General features: G+C 38.1%; 1 protein-coding gene across 3 annotated transcripts in view; it reads right to left on the bottom strand.

Annotated features, from left to right (window-relative positions):
- Positions 1–74: 74 nt before the first annotated feature.
- The window catches only part of tub (TUB bipartite transcription factor), a 43,779-nt gene continuing 24,608 nt past the window's right edge, over positions 75–19,245 (bottom strand). For 2 of the 3 annotated variants that reach the window (XM_034882821.1, XM_034882961.1), the window contains exons 2-12: positions 13,314–13,365; positions 11,271–11,433; positions 10,046–10,183; positions 8,045–8,200; positions 6,834–6,955; positions 5,627–5,818; positions 5,245–5,357; positions 3,389–3,503; positions 2,655–2,753; positions 2,333–2,504; positions 75–1,696 (exon numbers count right to left, since the gene is read on the bottom strand). In XM_034882821.1, coding sequence (XP_034738712.1) covers positions 1,563–1,696; positions 2,333–2,504; positions 2,655–2,753; positions 3,389–3,503; positions 5,245–5,357; positions 5,627–5,818; positions 6,834–6,955; positions 8,045–8,200; positions 10,046–10,183; positions 11,271–11,433; positions 13,314–13,365 — 1,456 coding nt within the window. In that variant the 3' untranslated portion in view covers positions 75–1,562. The remainder of the gene's footprint in view (positions 1,697–2,332; positions 2,505–2,654; positions 2,754–3,388; positions 3,504–5,244; positions 5,358–5,626; positions 5,819–6,833; positions 6,956–8,044; positions 8,201–10,045; positions 10,184–11,270; positions 11,434–13,313; positions 13,366–19,245) is intronic. The other variant, XM_034882888.1, reaches the window with a different exon arrangement.

Raw genomic sequence — 19,245 nt, 5'->3', positions numbered from 1 at the left:
ACATTTGATAAAGATTTTCTCATAACCCACAGTAACAATAGCGGTATTTGAGATTGTTCTTTGCCTTCATTCAGCTTTTTTTTTAATGGTCATAAAATACAAAATACTATCATATATTTGAGAAAGAACACTTCCCCATAAGGAATAAGAGGGATACTATTTTGAGTAAGAATGTGAAGAGCAATAAACCACATGATATAGAAACTTACTGCCTGTCAGATGAGGAATGTACCAAACTCCACCTCAGTGGAGCAGAAAAAATTAATCAAAGATACTATGAGCAAGAGATGAAATATGCAAGGGTTGAAGCTGTGCCAGATTTACACTGATACCGTGTATTTGATGGCAGTAAGTCAATCTGTGTTCAGTTCATTTATTTTTCCAGGAAGGAGACATCAGAAGATATGAGCACACCCTTAAGCCTGAGTGACTTGGATATTATATCTGCTGCCGGATCTACAGTAAAATGTAAATAATTATTCACCTCTTCAGTCTTACGTGTTCTAGGCCCTAAATGTAATTTAAATATACCTGGACAATCACTACAATGTTGTCCAATAATGTGCACTTTGGATTATTATCTTCTGGAGGTTTTTGCAACTCCATCAAATCAATCTTAATGAACTCTGCATTAGACAAGTAGCTACAGAGAAGGATCTCCAATGCATGTGAGGATAGCAAGAATAGCAAAGACCAATTCAAGCTCAGCTCATTGTTTGGCCAAAGCATAACACTGGAATTAGTCTTCAAAGGCACAATAAAGTATTTACAGCTATATCTCGTCCACGACAGACTTAAAAGTAAAGTGCCCCATCATCCTATACATTCACATACATGACACTGTGACACAATATATGGTACACAGCACAGTGTAACATGCCTTTTCCCTATTCACGTCCAATAGGCTAGTTGTTTTGTGTGGGATCAGGAGATATTCCTACTTGTAATGCTAATTTATGTGCTTGCAGCTCCATGGAGCCAATGCTGCTGCAATTGTTGTGAATGATAACAGAAAACATGTAATAAATACATAAATACCAAAAAATAAATATATTGTGACGTGCATGTTATTGTTAATTCAGTAACTATATGTGCAGTATTCATGCTTGAGGTGATGGTGTGGCAGGTTACATAAAAGCCAGTCAACTTTGAAAACTTACAGATGTGAAATTGTTAGTTATCATTTACAGATAAAGAAATGTCAAATTTCTCTAACTACTACATAAAGAAATAGTGTTTGCTTTTATAATGCCAGTACAGTACAAAATGAGTATAGTTATCAAAAACAAAGGAATTGGATTTCGAAAGTGGATTACTCTTTGTGCTTGTTTTCTTCCCCTGACCAAAATCATCCAACCTCCCACCACCCACCACCCCCCCTCCCACATCGCCGCTGCCACACACACACACACAAATCTTAAGGCCCATAAAGCATTTTGGGATATACAGGACTTCCAAGGTGCTGGGTGATTTGGAGACTTCAAACCAGCCCCAAGGATACATTAACAGCCCTTGTTGAGAGGACAGATGGACCAGTTCACCATTGGACTTCAGGCTGAGATCTATTCACAGGCTAACTTGCTGTCAAAGCTGGAGAGGGCAATGGCAAAGGCTTGCAGGGCACACATTGGGTAGTTATAGTCCATGGTGAAGACATCCTCTGCCACGCGGCCAAACTGCATCACAATGTAGTCAGCTGCAAAGGAAGGAAACACATTTCTTCATTACCACTTTTTTGTTACTATTCCACCCTTTTGTATACTGTAGAAAGGAAAAGAAACAAAAATGATCTTTGTTACATGGGGAGTGCCGTACTAAAACCTAGGCCGGGTTGGTCAACACCAATTATTATTAGTCAATTAAAAAAATTAACTGATTTTTGTAACCGATATGCATTTACAGTGAAAATTTAAATCTTTTGGTCATAATAGAAGATTAACATTTCTTTTAAAAGATTTTGTAATGTTACAAACTCCAACTCAAAACTTTGTTTAAATGCTTTAAGTAAATATTTAATAAATTAGAAACTTTCAACATAATACACACTAAAGGATAGTCAGATAGTGTTGTGGGGGGACATTAAGAGAGATCGAGTGAGACCGAAGCAGAGGGACAGACACAGAGCTGTAGCGGAGCACACTTTTTAGCTAATAACTTTATCAGTTAAATAAAATGCTAACACTGATAAACTGCAAACTGCCAAAAAACAGCCCGATAATCGGCCAGGGCCGATAATCAGTCTATCCCTATTTTATACTGCACAACATAATATGGCAAAAGTACTCTGTTGATTTGATATTAAAGCTCAACAGTTCAGACTTATGGAACTCACGGTCGTTGTCGTGAATAATTTGGAAATTTTTAACGGAGGCCTGAGTGACTCGACCATGAAAGTTCAACACATAGGACTGTGTGTCATCGTTCCACACAGGTGTCTTGTTGTGAAGTTCTATCACGCTCTCTGTGTTCTTGTTCTGCCACCTCGCCAGCAGTGACTCATGGTCCTGTAGTGAAGAAGAAAATAGTAGCAGCTTCAGACATGGACATCATAGACATCAGATCAATTATATATTGAATTATATTATTAAAAGTATTAGAAGAGGTTGAATTGGTTATCAGCACAGATGTGGCGATTGAGAAATTAGGTAACATACATTTCGTGGGCGGATAGACACTCTCTCATGGTCCATGTTCATTCCAGGAATGATGACACTCATTTTGCGAGGTCCTTTGAATCCTAAAACATTGGTTTCCTGGATTGAAAAGATGATTAACTGTCCTGTAAGCATGTTCACCCAACAAACTTGAAGAAAGACATTTTACTTACTTTATTGATCAAAATAATTACAACCTGCACTGTGTACAACTTAAGAAAAACGTTTTCTGCAAATAATGTATGATATTTGTTGAACTGATAACTACATCCTAATTAAGCAACTGTTATGATAGTGTGGACAATTGGTGGCTATCTCTGTCTGCTATGAAGGTTAAGGCCATTCCCCTATATAAAGATTTGATTGGATTTATACATGCATCGATGATAACTTGATTTCAATCTAATAATGGCAAGTACCTGAATCCTCAGTTTGTTGCATGAATGTCATAATTTGATTATCCAAGTTAGACCCTCAAAAGGAAACTGTACATTTCAAAGGCCACCCGACGCATTAACCTGAATGTTGTACAGGAGGTCTCTTGTTGGTTATGCATCTCATGTTAACTTATTACATGCCAAGTTGCTTATTAGGAAAGCAATTATTGCATCTCTGTATTTGTAATCACACTTAATTACAGTGTCTCTTGTGCCAACTCATTGCTAAACATTTGTCTTCAAATACATGAAATACTAAGTACAAGCTGGGGTTAAGGAGCATTTTGACCAACTCACATAGCAAATGGCTGCTAGCTCTTGACGCAGGTTGCTAGCTTCAAGGCTGGTGGTGCTCTTCATGGGGTTCAGGCCGCTGTCGTACACAGTGAACTTAGTTCCCATGAGGTTAGACCTGCAAAGAAAACACAACTGTCTAAGGAGGTCTGGAGATGTAGCTGTACATCTTGCCAGCTAAGTAATCAACTTATAGGATGGAGAAAATGGCCAAACCTTTCCTTTTAGTGCCAATTTAAAAGGTTTATAAAGGAACAACAGACAATTTAAATACTCCACTTTGGGTCACTCTGATTGTTGAACAGTAATAGAGATATTGTTATTCGCACTAATGGATTTAGTTCTAATGGGATTGGGGCTCAGCAGCGATCAATGGCCTGGCTTCCCAGCAGGAGGACGGTCAGATCCAGATCAGACAGTGGGTCACCGTAACACAGTGGCCAGCGGCTAGTGCTATCTGGGTCTACCTTTAAGGGACTTTCTAGAAGGGGCTTCCTAGATGAAGCTCGAAATAGCTTGTTCATGACCATTTACTATGGAAAAAGAAAGTGTATCTATGTTGTGAAATAGCATTCGTGCATGAATAAAATATATGTTCTTCTGATCCTGACGTAAGATTTCCAACTGCCTCTACTGGGGAAAACACTGCACTGTAGCTCTGCTATTTTATGCAATGTACATGTGGCGCATTATTAACCTGACTATGAAAGGGGGCTTTTTCATTCTACCAAATATGGCAGTATTTATGCACAGAGGCTATCATTAATGTTTTGAACATTAACAACACAAGGTAAATCTAATATCAACCTAAAGGTACATTAACTTTACTGACCAGCTATAATTCCAGACATGAAGTATTTCTTTATCTGATTTTGCAATTTTTGCGTTTCTTAGTTACAGTCATCTTAAATCAATGACTATGTGAACTCCACCACTTTAGCTGACAACCAACTGCATATTCTTAAAAACAGTGCAGCCCTGATGTTGATGGTAGTGGTTTACATACAGTATATGTGTGAAGTAGTAAGGGTTTGCAATGGTTTTTCAAAGCCACAGCTTCAAACAGCTGACTGTATACCTCTTATAGTCCATACTTCATTTAGGCCAGCCCCCTCAAGGACTGTTTAGAAGCACTGGATGAAAGGTCACTGTTCATTTAAATTTAGATTGCCTTCATTCAAGGTTTGAGCAGTGAATTGACCAATGGTCAGGCTCGCTCTAAAGATGAACGGCTGCACAGAACCATATTTGATTAAACTCTCCATGGAGCCCCTAACTAAAGATTATGTGTCTACTCACTTCATGCCTCTTACTGCGGCTTTCAATGATTTACAGCTAATGTACATTAAGGCCTGACTTTTCATTAGTCAGGCATAAACAGTACAGAACATTAATGTGAAAGTTAGTATGAAGGTGCTGTTGAAGTATTACTTGTTGAATATTTATAAATTAGCAGTTAGATGATTTGTTTATAATTCATTCCACAGAATGCCATTTTGTGAAACTTACTGTAAAATGTTACAGTTTTTTCATTGGGTTCATGAGAATTTATAAATAAAGGAATGGGGCTAGATACTTGATGCATTTCAATTATTTACATTTAGAAATGTATTCTAGTTAGATTAACTAGCCAGTACATATAAAAAAAAGATTGTATCAACACTAAATGCAAGGCCTAAAACAAAGAAAATACTTGTAGACTTAAATACTTTAAATCTCAAACAGCAGTGACAGTAAAAAAGGTCAATAAATAAGCAATTATGTAGACATTTTACATAATTTCTCAGTGTATATATACACTGTAATATCTGATGTGGGACGCCAAAAGGTTTCATGGAGCAAAGCCATTAAGGACTTACCTCAGTTTACCGATGAAGCTCTCTCCACCTCGAGACAGATCAGTGGGATCGATGGAGATGAGGTAATTTGATGTTTTACTCTTTTTCCTCTTCCTGCCTGCTAACAGGAACACCTGTGACAAGTCAAGCCAGAAACCAAATTAGTAAATCAACTTTTTTTGGATGCACACAGCTTCAAACTACAAAACAATCTCGTTTGTACATATTATTATTGACAGATAAGCTACATTAAATGTCTGTTAACCTTATAGAAACTTTGCTACCTATTGAAGAGTTTTCACAATGTCCAATACTCCAAAAGTGTTTGGATTGGTAAATTCTGTTGTTGTCGTTGTTGTTGTTGTTAACAGTAACAATGTTTCTGCTGCCTGACTCGTCTCACCTTCTTGCCATCCTCTCTCTCCAGGTGAAGGTAGTAGGTGGGATACATGCCTCTGTCCATGCCTTTCTTGTCTCTGGTAATTCTGCACTTCACTCTGACCCCCTGGGGTGCAGGTCTCAGAGAAAACTCTTCAAGATCATCTACATCAATGGCAGGTTCATTGACTGGTGGAGTGGGTGCTGAGGCCACTTCCTGTAGGTGAAAAGGGCACACACAGGGCAAAGACCCATCGTGAGATGGTGGACTGGTGAGTGATGCATTGGACTTTCATTAGAACAGACTAATGAGCCTGAAGATCAAATCCTATGATGGGACTGAGAAGGATTACACTGTCTAAAATAGGGACCTGGTGTAGAAACGGAAGATTGATTTGACTTAAGGGAAACATAAGACTGGAATGAGGAGCACAGAGAACACCTGAAAGAAGGAAAAGAACATTTCTTATCTGTAACCTCAGTTGCAAAGAAAACTCCCGCACACTGTCTAACTTGCAAAGATATATAAAGTTTAAGAGTAGGCAACGTTTCAGTACTAGACTAGTAGAATTTTTGCAAGTTAGACAGTGTGCAGGAGCTTTTTTTCTCGCAACTTTTGACCTGCTTGTCTCCCTCAGACCCACCTGTCTCACTTGTAGATGTGCAAAGTGTTTTTTGTACTTGTCTCTAATCTCAAACATTTTCCACGTATGCCAAAAACTGTTTACAACTAATATTTTCAAAATACTTATACTTATAGAATGTTTGATTACATAAATTGCACATCAATGCACACCTGGGGTTTAATGCAAGGCTCTCCAACTCAAGTGTGTATATTCCAACTAGTTTTTTTTCCCTTTCAAACTGCTAGACTCACAGGTGTCTGTATGAGATTATTGGTACACCACCTGCATACAGTATAATCTGCACTGTAACATACACAGCAAAATTATTTTGTGGCAATAAATAAATTGAAGCCCAGAAATAAAGCTCAAAATAATTCAACACTGTAGAAGGAAAAGAAAAGCAAAAGGGCATCAGCATTCTCTGTAACTCTACCTATAGCCATGAAGACTTAACATAGTTTTAAACATAGTGCAGCTGAGAAAAAATGTCAATGTACATTTTTTTCTGCATGTCATTTACTTGTAATAGGCACTGGTTGCAGGGCAGAATAAAGACGCGTCATGCAGAGAGTGTGTGACAAGTGTGTGCAGTAAAATGACTTTTACCTTGCAGGACTTCTTACTAGTGGCAGAGCCTGGTCTTGTGTTGCTGTTGAGCTGTGAGGAACTTGAGCTAATTTCATCTTCGTCGTCCTCTTCTTCATCAAAATTCATACTGCTGGATATACCTTCATAAACAAAGAAAAATACAAAATGTGAATTGACATGAAATTAAAATGAAACGTTGCAATAATTTTTATCCTCCAACAGGAACACATTCCTATTTTATCCAGTATAACTTCAGGAAAAAAAACTTCTTCAAGTTTGAGGTTGACATTACAGTAACTTGTGCCTCATGTTTGTGAGTGCAGCAATGTCACAAGTTTCCAACGCTTAAACCAGGAGTCGGAACTTAGCACTGGGTTTTAATAAATCTAAGTTCAATAGTCACTGTTATCTCTGCTGTTATATCAGGACTGTCTGTTATCCATTGTCATCTGCAGTTTGGCCAGTACTTGCAGCATTTCATTGCATAAAATCTACTGCAATTCAGTATTTGACTTTTCCATGCACATTGATATTGCTGCAAATGTAGGTGATAAAATATAAAATATGTGCTAGTAGCTTAGTGAAATAATAAAAGGTTGGAAATAATAAAGGTGGCTTGCATACAAAAGTAGCAGTTCAACAAACACTTAACTTCCCAGATGTCTGTGAGTCCAGTCATCCATGTTAAGAAGGTATAATGTTACGTGGGAAGGAACAAACTCTGCTTATGTAGTATAAAGTTGCAAATTACAGCCCTGCATAAGGAATGTGGTTGTTACTATGTTTTTTGCCAATGAATTGTATAAATCTCAATAAAAGTATGGTATAACAATTACTGCTATATTGTCGTGACAAGACAGATATAACAATTATTTTAACACAACCAAAATGTCACTATCATTCTTTCCATTAAACCTGAAACCGAATGATTGATGTCCCTCCAAAATCTCTTTTTAGTTTAGCAAAGTGTACCAGTAACCACTGTTAACAGTAACTTTCAAATCTATTTCGAAACAAATGTGTGTCAGCATCATACGTTATATCATTCACACCAGGTTTGAAACTGACAGTCCTATTTGCAGTTGCAAGTTCTAAGATGATTCAGTCTGTTTCACACTCCTACTAACACACCATAGCATGGACTAGAATGCAGTGGGTGTATGTGTGGACTCGTGGTTGTGCTGTTCCAGATGCAGTGACAGAACCGTTCTTAACCACTGACAGTATACCTTTCTTGAGCATGGTGACGCGCAGGTCCTGTTTACTCTGTGACTGAGTGCAGCTCATGACAGGCTCTGCTTCGACCTCCTCTGTGCTGGGGTGACCCACCGTCAGGATCTGGATCTGACCATCATCCTGCAGCGAGGCCAGGCCATCGATCGCTGCTGAGCCACACAAGACAGACTCCATCATAACACAACTGCACTGACTGTTCAACAATCATTGTTGCATGTTAACATACAGTAAATGAATCCAAGCATAGCAAAACAAAGCAGTTGTGTTCATCATGTGTTCAACACTTGCCTGACTAAATGTGATAACATTTCCCAAACTCTGCTCTGATGTATGTGTGGGTGTTCTGTGCTCTGTTCTTAGGTTTTAAGCAATTGTTTCGCTAACTGGCTTTACTATTAAATTAGCTTCTAATGTGTAAGAGGAGGGAACATTATGTCCGTGCTGCCTCAGGCAATCAAGCACAGCTCACTACAGTTTCAAACCAACTGAAAAGCTCCTCTCTACTGTCTTCTCTTTACAACAAAGATGAGGGGAAGGGGAATACTGCAAATGGACATTGTTTCACTGTAAATGGGGTGTTCAATTTTTTTTTCTTTGGGAAATTCCAGATTTGGTGCAGGTTTGCTGTGTATATTGAAAACTATTTTTGTTGAATAGGCCTATGACCCAATTGTTAGTTAGTCTAATCAGTTGGTTTCTAATTTGGTTCTGTGTCCTTTATTTCCTTTCCCTCAAAGGTGCGCATGTGGAAATCCAGTGTCTTATGAAAAAGTATGTTGCATCCCTGTTGGTATGATTTCATTAATGAAATTTGATGGAATACATTGCAAAATACAAATTTGACCGAAGGTGCATAGGGAAATTGTAACTCTTTTTGACATATGTATGACAGATTAGCCTTCTGTAGACTTGATGCAGCTGATTTCATATTAGCTTGTAACAATAAGTCTGAAACTGTGCACTTGTGCTCGAAAGAATCAGAGAGTGAGACAGAGAAGGAGTGAGACAGACAGGTCCATCAGTAGTGAGTTTGGCGCTACTGGCCTGATTAATCGTTTCCCCCGTGGAATCTCATTCACTTTTTTTCCGTTTTTTTCTAGGTTACATTAATTGCAAAAATGAGTATCTACTGTATTGCGCTAGATCAGATGGCAAATCTGTAATATGTAAGAAAATTATGTTTTACAAATATATTGTAAAATATGATCTTGTTATGGTATTACTTTGTGTTTCAGTTCATTATCATTCTATAAGGATTCTAATCCTTTTTTTGACAAATATACACCATTACACTCACACTGCATAGAGTCAGTCTGATCTAAAGCACTGTGAATGTTAAAGATCATAGAAGCAAAGGGAAACAATCAAACCTTGTAGCGCAGTGTGTGGGTAGAATTCCCTTTTTCAACAATCAGTTTTTTCCTACTCAGGCTAATTTATGTCTCCACTTGTTCATGTCAGCAGGCTGACAGCACTCAGACTGTCATACATCATCATGCAAAGTTGAGCTTTGACAAGCGTGGCACCACAGCGTTGGCTAAGAGGGCAGCTTCGCTGGCTGTCTGTTGCCAGATGTAGCTTGAAAAGTCAGCAGGCAAACCATTGTGTGAGGATTGCAAATAGAGGGGTTGTATAGACAGCTGCAGCTGCTGGATAATAAGGATTTTGACTCTTCTCTTTCATACTGCAGCCCGCCTCTGATAACTTAAATCATTTTTTTAGACATAGATATGAATAATTTAATACCAAGAACGAATATGCTTAAAAACAATATCCTAATTTTTCTAGCAATACATACGAAAATGCTTTTGGTGTGTTTATGCTTTCCAATATCTTCTGTATATTTTGTATTTTTGTAGTCTTTCACATTTTCTCACCACCCACTCTCTCATTCGGTCAGTGTGTTCATCTTTTATAAAGTGTGCCTTTTCATTTATTTCTATCAATACTTCACTCCATCTCTTTGCCCTTAATAGGCAGGCTGGTAGGCTGACCTTTGTGCTTCCCCTTCCTCTCCTTCTTGTCGCTGCCCGTCTGAGGAGTGGAGCTGGCCGATGCTTTGCCCTTTTTGGCGGAGCGAGGTGGCTGTGTGTCTGCTATCACCTTCACCTCCTCCTTTTCCGCTTCTTGCACTAAACACAGGGATGGCGAAGACCAGCAGCATGATGCAGGGTTATCAGAGCAGATGGACAGAGAGGGAGAGAAATGGAAATGAGGGCTGAGCACTGTTTAACGTTATACTGACAGAAAACTAATATGAAAAACATTATGTATGAAGATAATAAAAACAATGTTTTACAATATAACAGTTACTGCAATACATAACAGTGTTGGTTATTAAGTCTCTGGCATGAAATAACAACATTAAATAAAATGTAAGTAAATAAATGTTAAGCCAAACATTAAAAAATCTTCCACTGGTTTTAAGTGATACTTTCATTAACACATGTTTGTTTACTAAAATGGGAATTGCTGAATTAAGCATCTTTAAAAAAAAATCTAAACCGTATGAGTTGCAGATGTATTTTTTGTATAATAGTAAAAATTGTAATTTAATTTTTGCTTAGAATTCGGCTACTATGCATGTAAACATCCATGCAGCAGTACATTTTAGATTCACTCTAAATAAGCTGATTATTATTTTCCCTTCTTTCCATCAGAATATCAGCATAGTGCAGGGGAACATTGTGTCAATACATTTTCTCTTTTCTCAGCAGGCAACGTGACAGTGCATGGCCTTGAGCCCAGAAACTGGCCCTCAGAACTGGGGATTATAGTGGATGGCTGCTCTGAGGTCTCTGTATGTAGATAAGACCTCATCAATCCAAGTCTTAAGACCATGTCTTCTCTCGGGTGGATAGATTTGCAGCACAGTGTGAGCGCCTGTAATTGATGGTACAGAATGTTGCGTTTGTTTCTACATGGGCTCTAAGTTAAAATGGTAATGTTAGCAACTGTTGTTTTATTGTATTCATTCAACAACTTCTATAGTTATGTGTTTGGCAAATGTGCTACTTGTAGTGTACGGATATAATTGGGAAAATAAACATAATAAAAGAAGATACTCTATTTCAGCCCAAAAATAAATACTTCCTGTAAATACAATGGTCTGATCAAACAAGCAGTCTAAGCTCTTTTTTTGCTCACAATGTTTCCTAAACCCTCTGTTTGAGCTTCCAGAATCAAGAGAGTCCCAGAGGTGTGCCAGTCTTTACTCACCATGGTACATGGTGCTGCTGTTGCTGCTGAGGTAGGATTCTACCAGCGGAGCCTGTTCCTCGCTCTGTTTGGTCCGACGAGTGCGAGATCTCCCGTCTACATTAGACTGGACCATCAGAGGCTCCTGCCTCTTCTTCTTCTGCTTCTGTTCAAGGAGGGCTCGCTGTTGTGGAGGTCACGGGTGTACATGCACACAAACGTGCCCAGATAGAAAGAAAAATAACAAACGCACTGTTTCAGCAATGGAGGACGTTACACCCTCCTACATCCTTATCAGAATAAAGTAAGTAGTAAATAAAAAATACAATGGCACAGAAGTCACTGAAGAAAGCACCAATTACAACAATAAAGAACAACGTCTTTATTTGAGTGGCCATATGTAACCTGACAGTCACCAAGCATTTAAAGTTTTTTTTTTAAATACATAATGCATGTCACACCCAAAATTGGTGAATCTGAGTGAATATGTAACAATCTACTTGCTGAGCGTTGATTTATTGTATGATCACCTATGCCACATGTCCTGCATGCCTGCACTGAGGCGGTACCCTTGAAATCCCTGTAAAAAAAGAGTTCCCGCAAGAGCACAATTTGAATTTGCTCAGCGAGTTACTCTGGCATCACGTAAGGCTTCTAATTAACTTTACTATTGTAGCCGGGCTGCACCAATCACATCAGTGTATCTGATATAGGCGAGGCAGAGGCGAGCTTAACAGATGACGACAGTTTAATTTACCAGTTATCTCCGCTGGTAGCTAAGCGTATGGGGCTCTGGATACATAACCCATATATTGTTGTGATTGGTCGAAGTGTTATCCAATTGTATGCAGTGACCTTTTAAAATGCACGCTTGGTGCCGCCCCTCGAGATGAGCAACTTTTATTACTCGATGCCAGACCCTTAATCCTTTCGGATTTGGGTCTGGATTTCTAGGCTACTGAGGGGGTGCTATCTGCAGTGGAAGACCAGATAGAGAAAAGCTCTGGGTAACAAAAGTGAGGCTAGTCAAGCCGAACCGAACCATGCAGTGGAACTAAGGCATTATAATCAGTAAACCATGTCAATATCTTCAAGAGGTAATACAGCTTTATTCTACTTGTTCCTGTGAAAAACAAAAGTCCTCCATCCCAATAAATAATACAGTATACAAAATAGTTTTCCATTTTAAACTAAAATTGTTTATGATGATTACTTCATCCATTTTCTTATAAGCTAGTTTTATACGGTAGGCAAAGAGTTGGGTTTTAAATCAAGTGCCGATAAGACAGATACATCTGTTAAGTCAGGACAACAATCTGAAGATGTTTAAGGATTAGCTGCCTGAAACACTTTGACCTGAGGCTGGATATAGTTATTCATTTGGACTTGCTGTCAGCTAAATGCAGGTCTTCAAACCAGAGCTCATCAAATATTAAAGGTTTCTATTAGTGGAGAATTCAAGCTACAGAGCACTGGAGCACTAGTATCTCCTGGAAAGCTCACATCTGTGCCAAGACAGTGATAACAATAGGAACATTTACAAAGCATAGATTTGATCTATAAGTCTTTGACATGTTGGTGACGCACAGGTTTTAAATGCACAGCTACAAGCAAGCTTCTCTCCCTGTGACAAATGGGTTGCTTGAAAAAAAAAGAAAAAATGTTTTTTTTTTTACATCACACTGTTTTATCAGTCTTAAAACATTACAGAAACCAGGTGACTAAAGTGTAAAACTCAGAAGCAATATATTTCATACCTTTATAAATCATTAATCCAAAAGTAATCAACTTTATTGTCATCAATAAGGCTACGGCTATAAGTCCTATGTCACCATTTAGAACACTCGAGTTAATACTGATTGGCTTTGGGTTTTGTGCATTAATAAATTCATACACGCCCTCTCATTAGAACTCCGCTCAGAGAGATAACAAGTCCTAGCTGGCCATTTGTGGCCTCATGATGGAGCAGCGGAAGTTTTTGTCCTGATAAAACAGCCCAGTTATAATTGATTTTGCCATGTTACTCTATTATCAGAGCTGCTAGGAAGAACAGCAAAGACTTACCTGTCTATCCAGTTTCTGCTGTCGAAGGTTGGTGCCCTCATCATCTAAAGTGCTGCAAAGAAAAGAGCAAAAAGAGAGAGTGGTGTTAAAATGCCAAAAAGTACTCCTCATCTGTTAATGATGTTCATATTATAATAAAGACATTCTTCAAACTGCTTGAGTTTATTGATCTGCTACTCGGAAATTGCAGCAGGAGGTTGGACACATACCGAATCTGACTGTATTTTAGCTGCATTGTCTTTAATACACATACTTAGTGTTTGGTAATTAAGCTTGTTGTTGACTTCAGGAAAGAATTTGTTTCTGCAGCAAGACATTTTGTTTTCACATTGAGACCTAAAGTATCCATACTGTTGCGACTACTACTGCTCATTATTCTCTGAAAATCCAAATGAGTATATCAATTGTGTAAAATGTGGTTTTATTTTAGCTTTGTGCATTCTTATCTTGAACAAGTGTAACTACAACAATGTAGGACTACAGAAGGGTTAAAAGTATCAGGGAAGATTTTGTTAGTCTACACTTTGGCATGAGTAGCAAAAAAGGCGTATCTTGTATGTATTTTATTCACTTATCAGGTGCATATATTTTATACTTACTGTATCTTATGCACGTAATGAACATACAATAGCCAGCCACACGTAACTAATTTACTCTCTATCAACATGGTCAAATATTGATCAAAACATGTTTCAAAGAATATATTAATTAACTTAGAAGCATGACAGGATATTATGAACAAGACACACAGGAGAATGTGTACAGCACAATCCAACATAGCTTGAGATATAAAGTTAATTAAAACACACCATCACCATCAATTGCGGAATGAGTGTAAAAGAGGAAAGGGCTGCAGAGCTAACAACACTGTCATAGCATCTTGGATAAAAGGTGTTTATATCCTCTGTGTGGCTCATCAAGTAGGCACCGAAGCAGTTTAATGAGAGCATGTGTACACACAGCCCTTCAAAAAAACTCCCCTTCAGTAACTGTAAGAGCCAAAAGGGCTTCTTCTGCTCAGTGAGTACAACAGCAACAGAATCAAAGGCATCGCTTTAGCATGATGCCGTAAGTGATGTCATAGTGTCGACAAAAAATAGTGCTGGCCCAGATCATTAGTGAGAGAAGAGGAACAGTTTAAGGGGTCCTTGGTTTCCATTGCTGACTTGTAGTAAAGATGTCCTGAGTTTAACAAGAAAAGTGCTACAGAGATCCTTCTTCAACCACGTCCTCTTTACTAAACTAACTCGTCCTTTCTTTGAGACACTGCTGTATTTTGTGGAGACACATAATTTGATTTTAGGATGTTTTTCCTCGCAGTAGTCAGATCATGAAATGTTCAATAGTACAATAAATGCTCTGTGAGTCAATTTCCACATCCACACAGCTTTACAAAATGATGCAGCTGGGATATAGCAAAAATGACAAGAAGGCGTAAAAAAAGAAGAAGCTTTGAGTGACTGTGACTGGGGGCACATTTGCAGATCTGCTCAAGTATGTCAACAAAGATTGAGTTATAACTGGAGCAAACAACATTGTCAATGTTTTTTCTTGAATCCATGGTTCACTCTTAGGAAACAATATCAGCAAACATATGGATAGCAGCGTATGTCTCAAGAAAGGCAGAGACAGAGGGTCTAATTAGGGTGGGTGGCATATGCTGTACAGATTGTACAAGCCCTTTGAGGCACATCTACGATTGTGGTCTAACTAAGCAGCAGCTTATTTTCACCTACACACTTTTTGAAAGAGAATTTGTGTGTACGGTACACCGTAAACTATCAACCTGTGTACTTCTAGTGTAAGTGTCTTTCAGCAGTTCATCCTGTAGTGTTGCAGGGAATATTCAAAAAATGTGGCAGATGCTACTATCCATGTGAACATTGAATTTTTGAACATATCTCTCAAATTCATGCTTGTGTCCTCCAAAATAATGGAAGAAGAGTACAATCACGCCCCAGCAGCACAGCAAACAGCACAATATTAAGCAAGCAGAAACCTGATCTCAGCATCTGCTTTCTTGAGCAGATTGTTCTAAAACAACTGGGTGATATCTCTCTAACAGTATTGACATCAACATAATTCGATTTGGTGGTGCACTGCACCCTGACATAATGCCCCTGGCCTAAGCGAATAGCTAAAGGTCAGTGTCGCACACAAGCAACGTTGGTAAAATGATTGTAAGAAGGTTGGTCACTGATTCCCTCTTCACCACAGAATGCTTTAAGTGACGGTCAAAGAATATATACAGACATATTCAAGTGCTGCCGTCTTTATATGATAATTTATAAACATGCAAACATTAACATAAAGCTATAATTAAACATTATAGTAACTTATTGGCCGGTGAAAGAATCAAAATCTAAGTTAGAGTATAGTAACAGAACATGTAATCACATCACATTGTGTAGAATTAAAGGAACATTAGCCACATGTTGCTTCAGCTATTTTCAATATATTTCTTTTAAATCCTTAAACTGTTTGCAGTAAATATAGTGGGAAACGGCCATCACAATTTACCAGTATCTAAGTATCGCTTTGCTTTGTCTGACCAACAGTCAGAAAACCCAAATTTATGTTAAAATAAGGGCGCCTGGATAGCTCACCTGTTAGAGCATGCACCCATATTTAGAGGTTTAATCCTCAAGGCAGCGGCCACAGGTTCAACTCCAACCTGTGGCCCTTTGCTGCATGTCATTACCCGTCAATCTCCTCTTTCATGTCTTCAGCTGTCCAATAAAGACCTTAAATGCTGCCCTAAACAAAAACATGTAGTTAACATTTTTCATTAACATAGCTATTAACTGGAACCTTCCTCTTACAAGGAAGATATTCAAGAGGACATAACACTGGAGGATTGGAGTTTTATTTGTATTAAGGCTTAGAAACAGGCCGCGAATACCAGGCTTAATTTACTAAAATATTATTGGATAATGCAAACATTAGTTACCCGAGCAAAGTTACACAAGTTTAATAGGGTAAACCCGGATTTTTGCTACAAGTGCAATCACTCCAGAGGGACTCTGTTTCATTGTTTGTGGGACTGTAATGAAATTAAAGACTTCTGGAAAGATATTTAAAAATGATATGGAAAATGATATTTCAAATAATGTCTGTTAATCTGCCTCACTGTCCCATTCATCTCAGGATACCCATCTGATCCTAACTTAAAAAAAAGAGATGAAAGTACTTATAGATATATATGTACTGCAAGCCAAACAGTTGATTTCCCTTGCTTGGAAAGACGTGAATAGGCCTAGTATTGGTCTGTGACTTAAAGAAATGTCTTCTTGCAATGGAACAATAGAAAGAATAACATGTATGGTTAAGGATAGACAAGATACTTTCAAACAGGCTTGGGGACCATTCTCGGGCTTTGTTGAACAAAATGATGTGGGTTTCATGATTTGTCTACATCAAACTCAAACTCAATAAACAAAAAACTGTAACCTTCCTCTTCCAGTGTTTCCTGACTGAACAGTTTTAAACTGGCATGTCGGTGTGGGGGTGTGTTTCCGTTTGTTTCTGCATGGAATAATCAGTTAAACTCGGCTGATATAAACAACTACAGATCTGCCGCAGCAAAATGGCAACAAATCCAATTATGAATGGATTTGTGACGTGTCCTCCAAAAACATAGTTATAATTTGACAGATGCCAGTTTTTCTCAGTAACACTGTATCTATGCCAACAACAGCACTTCATTTCCACCTTAGAACTTTGCTTGCATTTGCACCATTTTCTCTGTGATAGATCCTTCCCAGCTATGAATCATACATGTTTGAGCTACTAGTTGATCCTCACAAACTTCACCTACTGTAAACATCAGGGGTTGGTGAAGCTCACAGCTCCCTGTTGCTGTGGTGGATCAAACCCTAACAGACTTTTACTAGGGAGTACCCCCTGTGCTGCCTTTTCGTCTGCTCTCCAAGTAACTGCATCTACTTGAGGTAAAATGATTAATCACTCTCATTAAAAAAAAAAAAGGATATTTAACCAGCACAAGGGATTGGCTCTTCGCTTTCTGTTTCTGTGAATGATTGTTCCTTCAGCTCGCGTGACCGGGCTTCTTGGAGATCCCTGAGAAAGCGAGTTGTCTGCTGATGTGCAATAAATGAGAAAATTATGTTGTTGTTCCAGCGCTGTTAACTATTGCTGAAATTGCGTTGTTTTGCAGGCCTCCTGTTTTTATGTAACCTTTTTTGATTTTACTGTTTTCTATGTTTCATTCTTTTTATTGTAAGTTGTTTTACTCTTAGTTTCTTTGGATACCGGCTGGTTGTTACTATATAAACAACTGTTGATAAGTTGAAATCTGTTTTCATTTCCCTATTCAATCTTACTGGTGCAAAATATAAAAGGCTAACAGGTGGTTTGTCAACAATTTTTATGAGCAATTTACACTCTTCTGTCAAGAGCCTGAACGTGACAGTGACTGTGACAGTGACCGTGACAGTGGAGAGTCAGTCCTGTTGCTACAGCAAGTAAGATCAATGACTATTCAGTCTACCTGCGTCTCTGAACTAGGACTCTAGTTAGACAACAAAGGCCCACACAGATGCAATGAAAATGTATTTACCTCCCACCCTCTGTCAGACATACAGACAAACAAAGCACTCCATGTCTGCAATCAGAGTAATCATTGTATGAATAGGCATCAGACAGGAAGCTAATGACACAAACAGAGCTGTGGAGGTCAAAGAGCTTGTTATTGTGGAGAGTCTCTGCTCACTCTTGTTCTGCAATACGCCGATGGCGAGGTTCACAGGAAGCTTCGCAACACTAAGGTGCAAGATGGAAAAAAAGATCAAGTTTGAAGAGGGATGGCTCTGTACAAAGTGTTAGACTATCATCAGGTCAAGTGAATATCTAGTGAACGAAAGCTATCATTAAATAGGTTCCCTTATGGGTCCTGGGACGTAGTGTATTGTTTGTAATGGTTTGTCACTGTTTGTAATTTCTAAATGTATTAAAAAAATAGGTTACCTTATTGGATCTAAATGTGCAAAGCCTTCATCAATCAAAACTGAGCATCTAAATTAGGCTCTATTCTGAAGTCTTTGAACAATGTGGTTGTTAGAATGTTTGAAGGAAAATATTCTGATTCATTATACTTTTTTGGCCTCTATTCTTTTTCCCATTTTTAATAAAAATGTATTTATACACGTATGTACTGTATAAACAACCATTGGACAACCATTTGAATATCCAACATTTTAAATTCAGATTTTTCTTTTGCTGTTACACAAGCACTATATTTACAGTAAACTGTACCCTGAGATGGAAAGCAACAAAATATATTTACTCAGGTTTCTGTATTGAGTTGTTTTGTTGTGTATTTTGTATTTTTCAAGTAGTTTTTAAAATTGGTAATTTAAAATGTACTTGATTACGTTACAAGGGTATTTTGCAACATTGCAAATTACAACCGTTACTGAGTAAAAAAAAAACTTTGATGAACAAAAACCAAAAGGACTTAAAGAAAATCGCGCCCAGATCCACTACAGTGACAAATCCGCATCTAGGCTGCCTACCAGGCACCAAGTCTTACTGTAGGAGATTGAGAACGAGATGGACGTGGATCAGGCGAGCAAAGTTTCAGTAGAAATGCAAATCTAAAACATTGAATTCTTGGCCACTTGGCTACATTTAAAAGATTGTTTTTTATTTAAATATAAGAGGCCAATAGTATAATCATGCAATGCCAGATGTGTCTGCCAAAGGTGATTGAACTGGCAGTAACTTGACGTCTAATCTGCAGTAGCATGTTTTGGTAAGTATTTGTAAATTGGTACTTCAGACAAAATTTTCATGACTAATAGCAAATTGCCAATTAGCAAAACAACATGTTTCCTGGCAATCTAATTCAGAATGCAACATTTCTATAGATTTTTCTTTAATTAAAGAACAAAACAGTTTGGGATTTATGACC

The sequence above is a fragment of the Etheostoma cragini genome, chromosome 1 (genome assembly GCF_013103735.1).
Source record: "Etheostoma cragini isolate CJK2018 chromosome 1, CSU_Ecrag_1.0, whole genome shotgun sequence".
In the NCBI taxonomy this organism is placed as follows: Eukaryota; Metazoa; Chordata; class Actinopteri; order Perciformes; family Percidae; genus Etheostoma; species Etheostoma cragini.
Note: the sequence above shows the minus strand (reverse complement) of the source record. Positions and strands in the feature narration are given on the sequence as shown.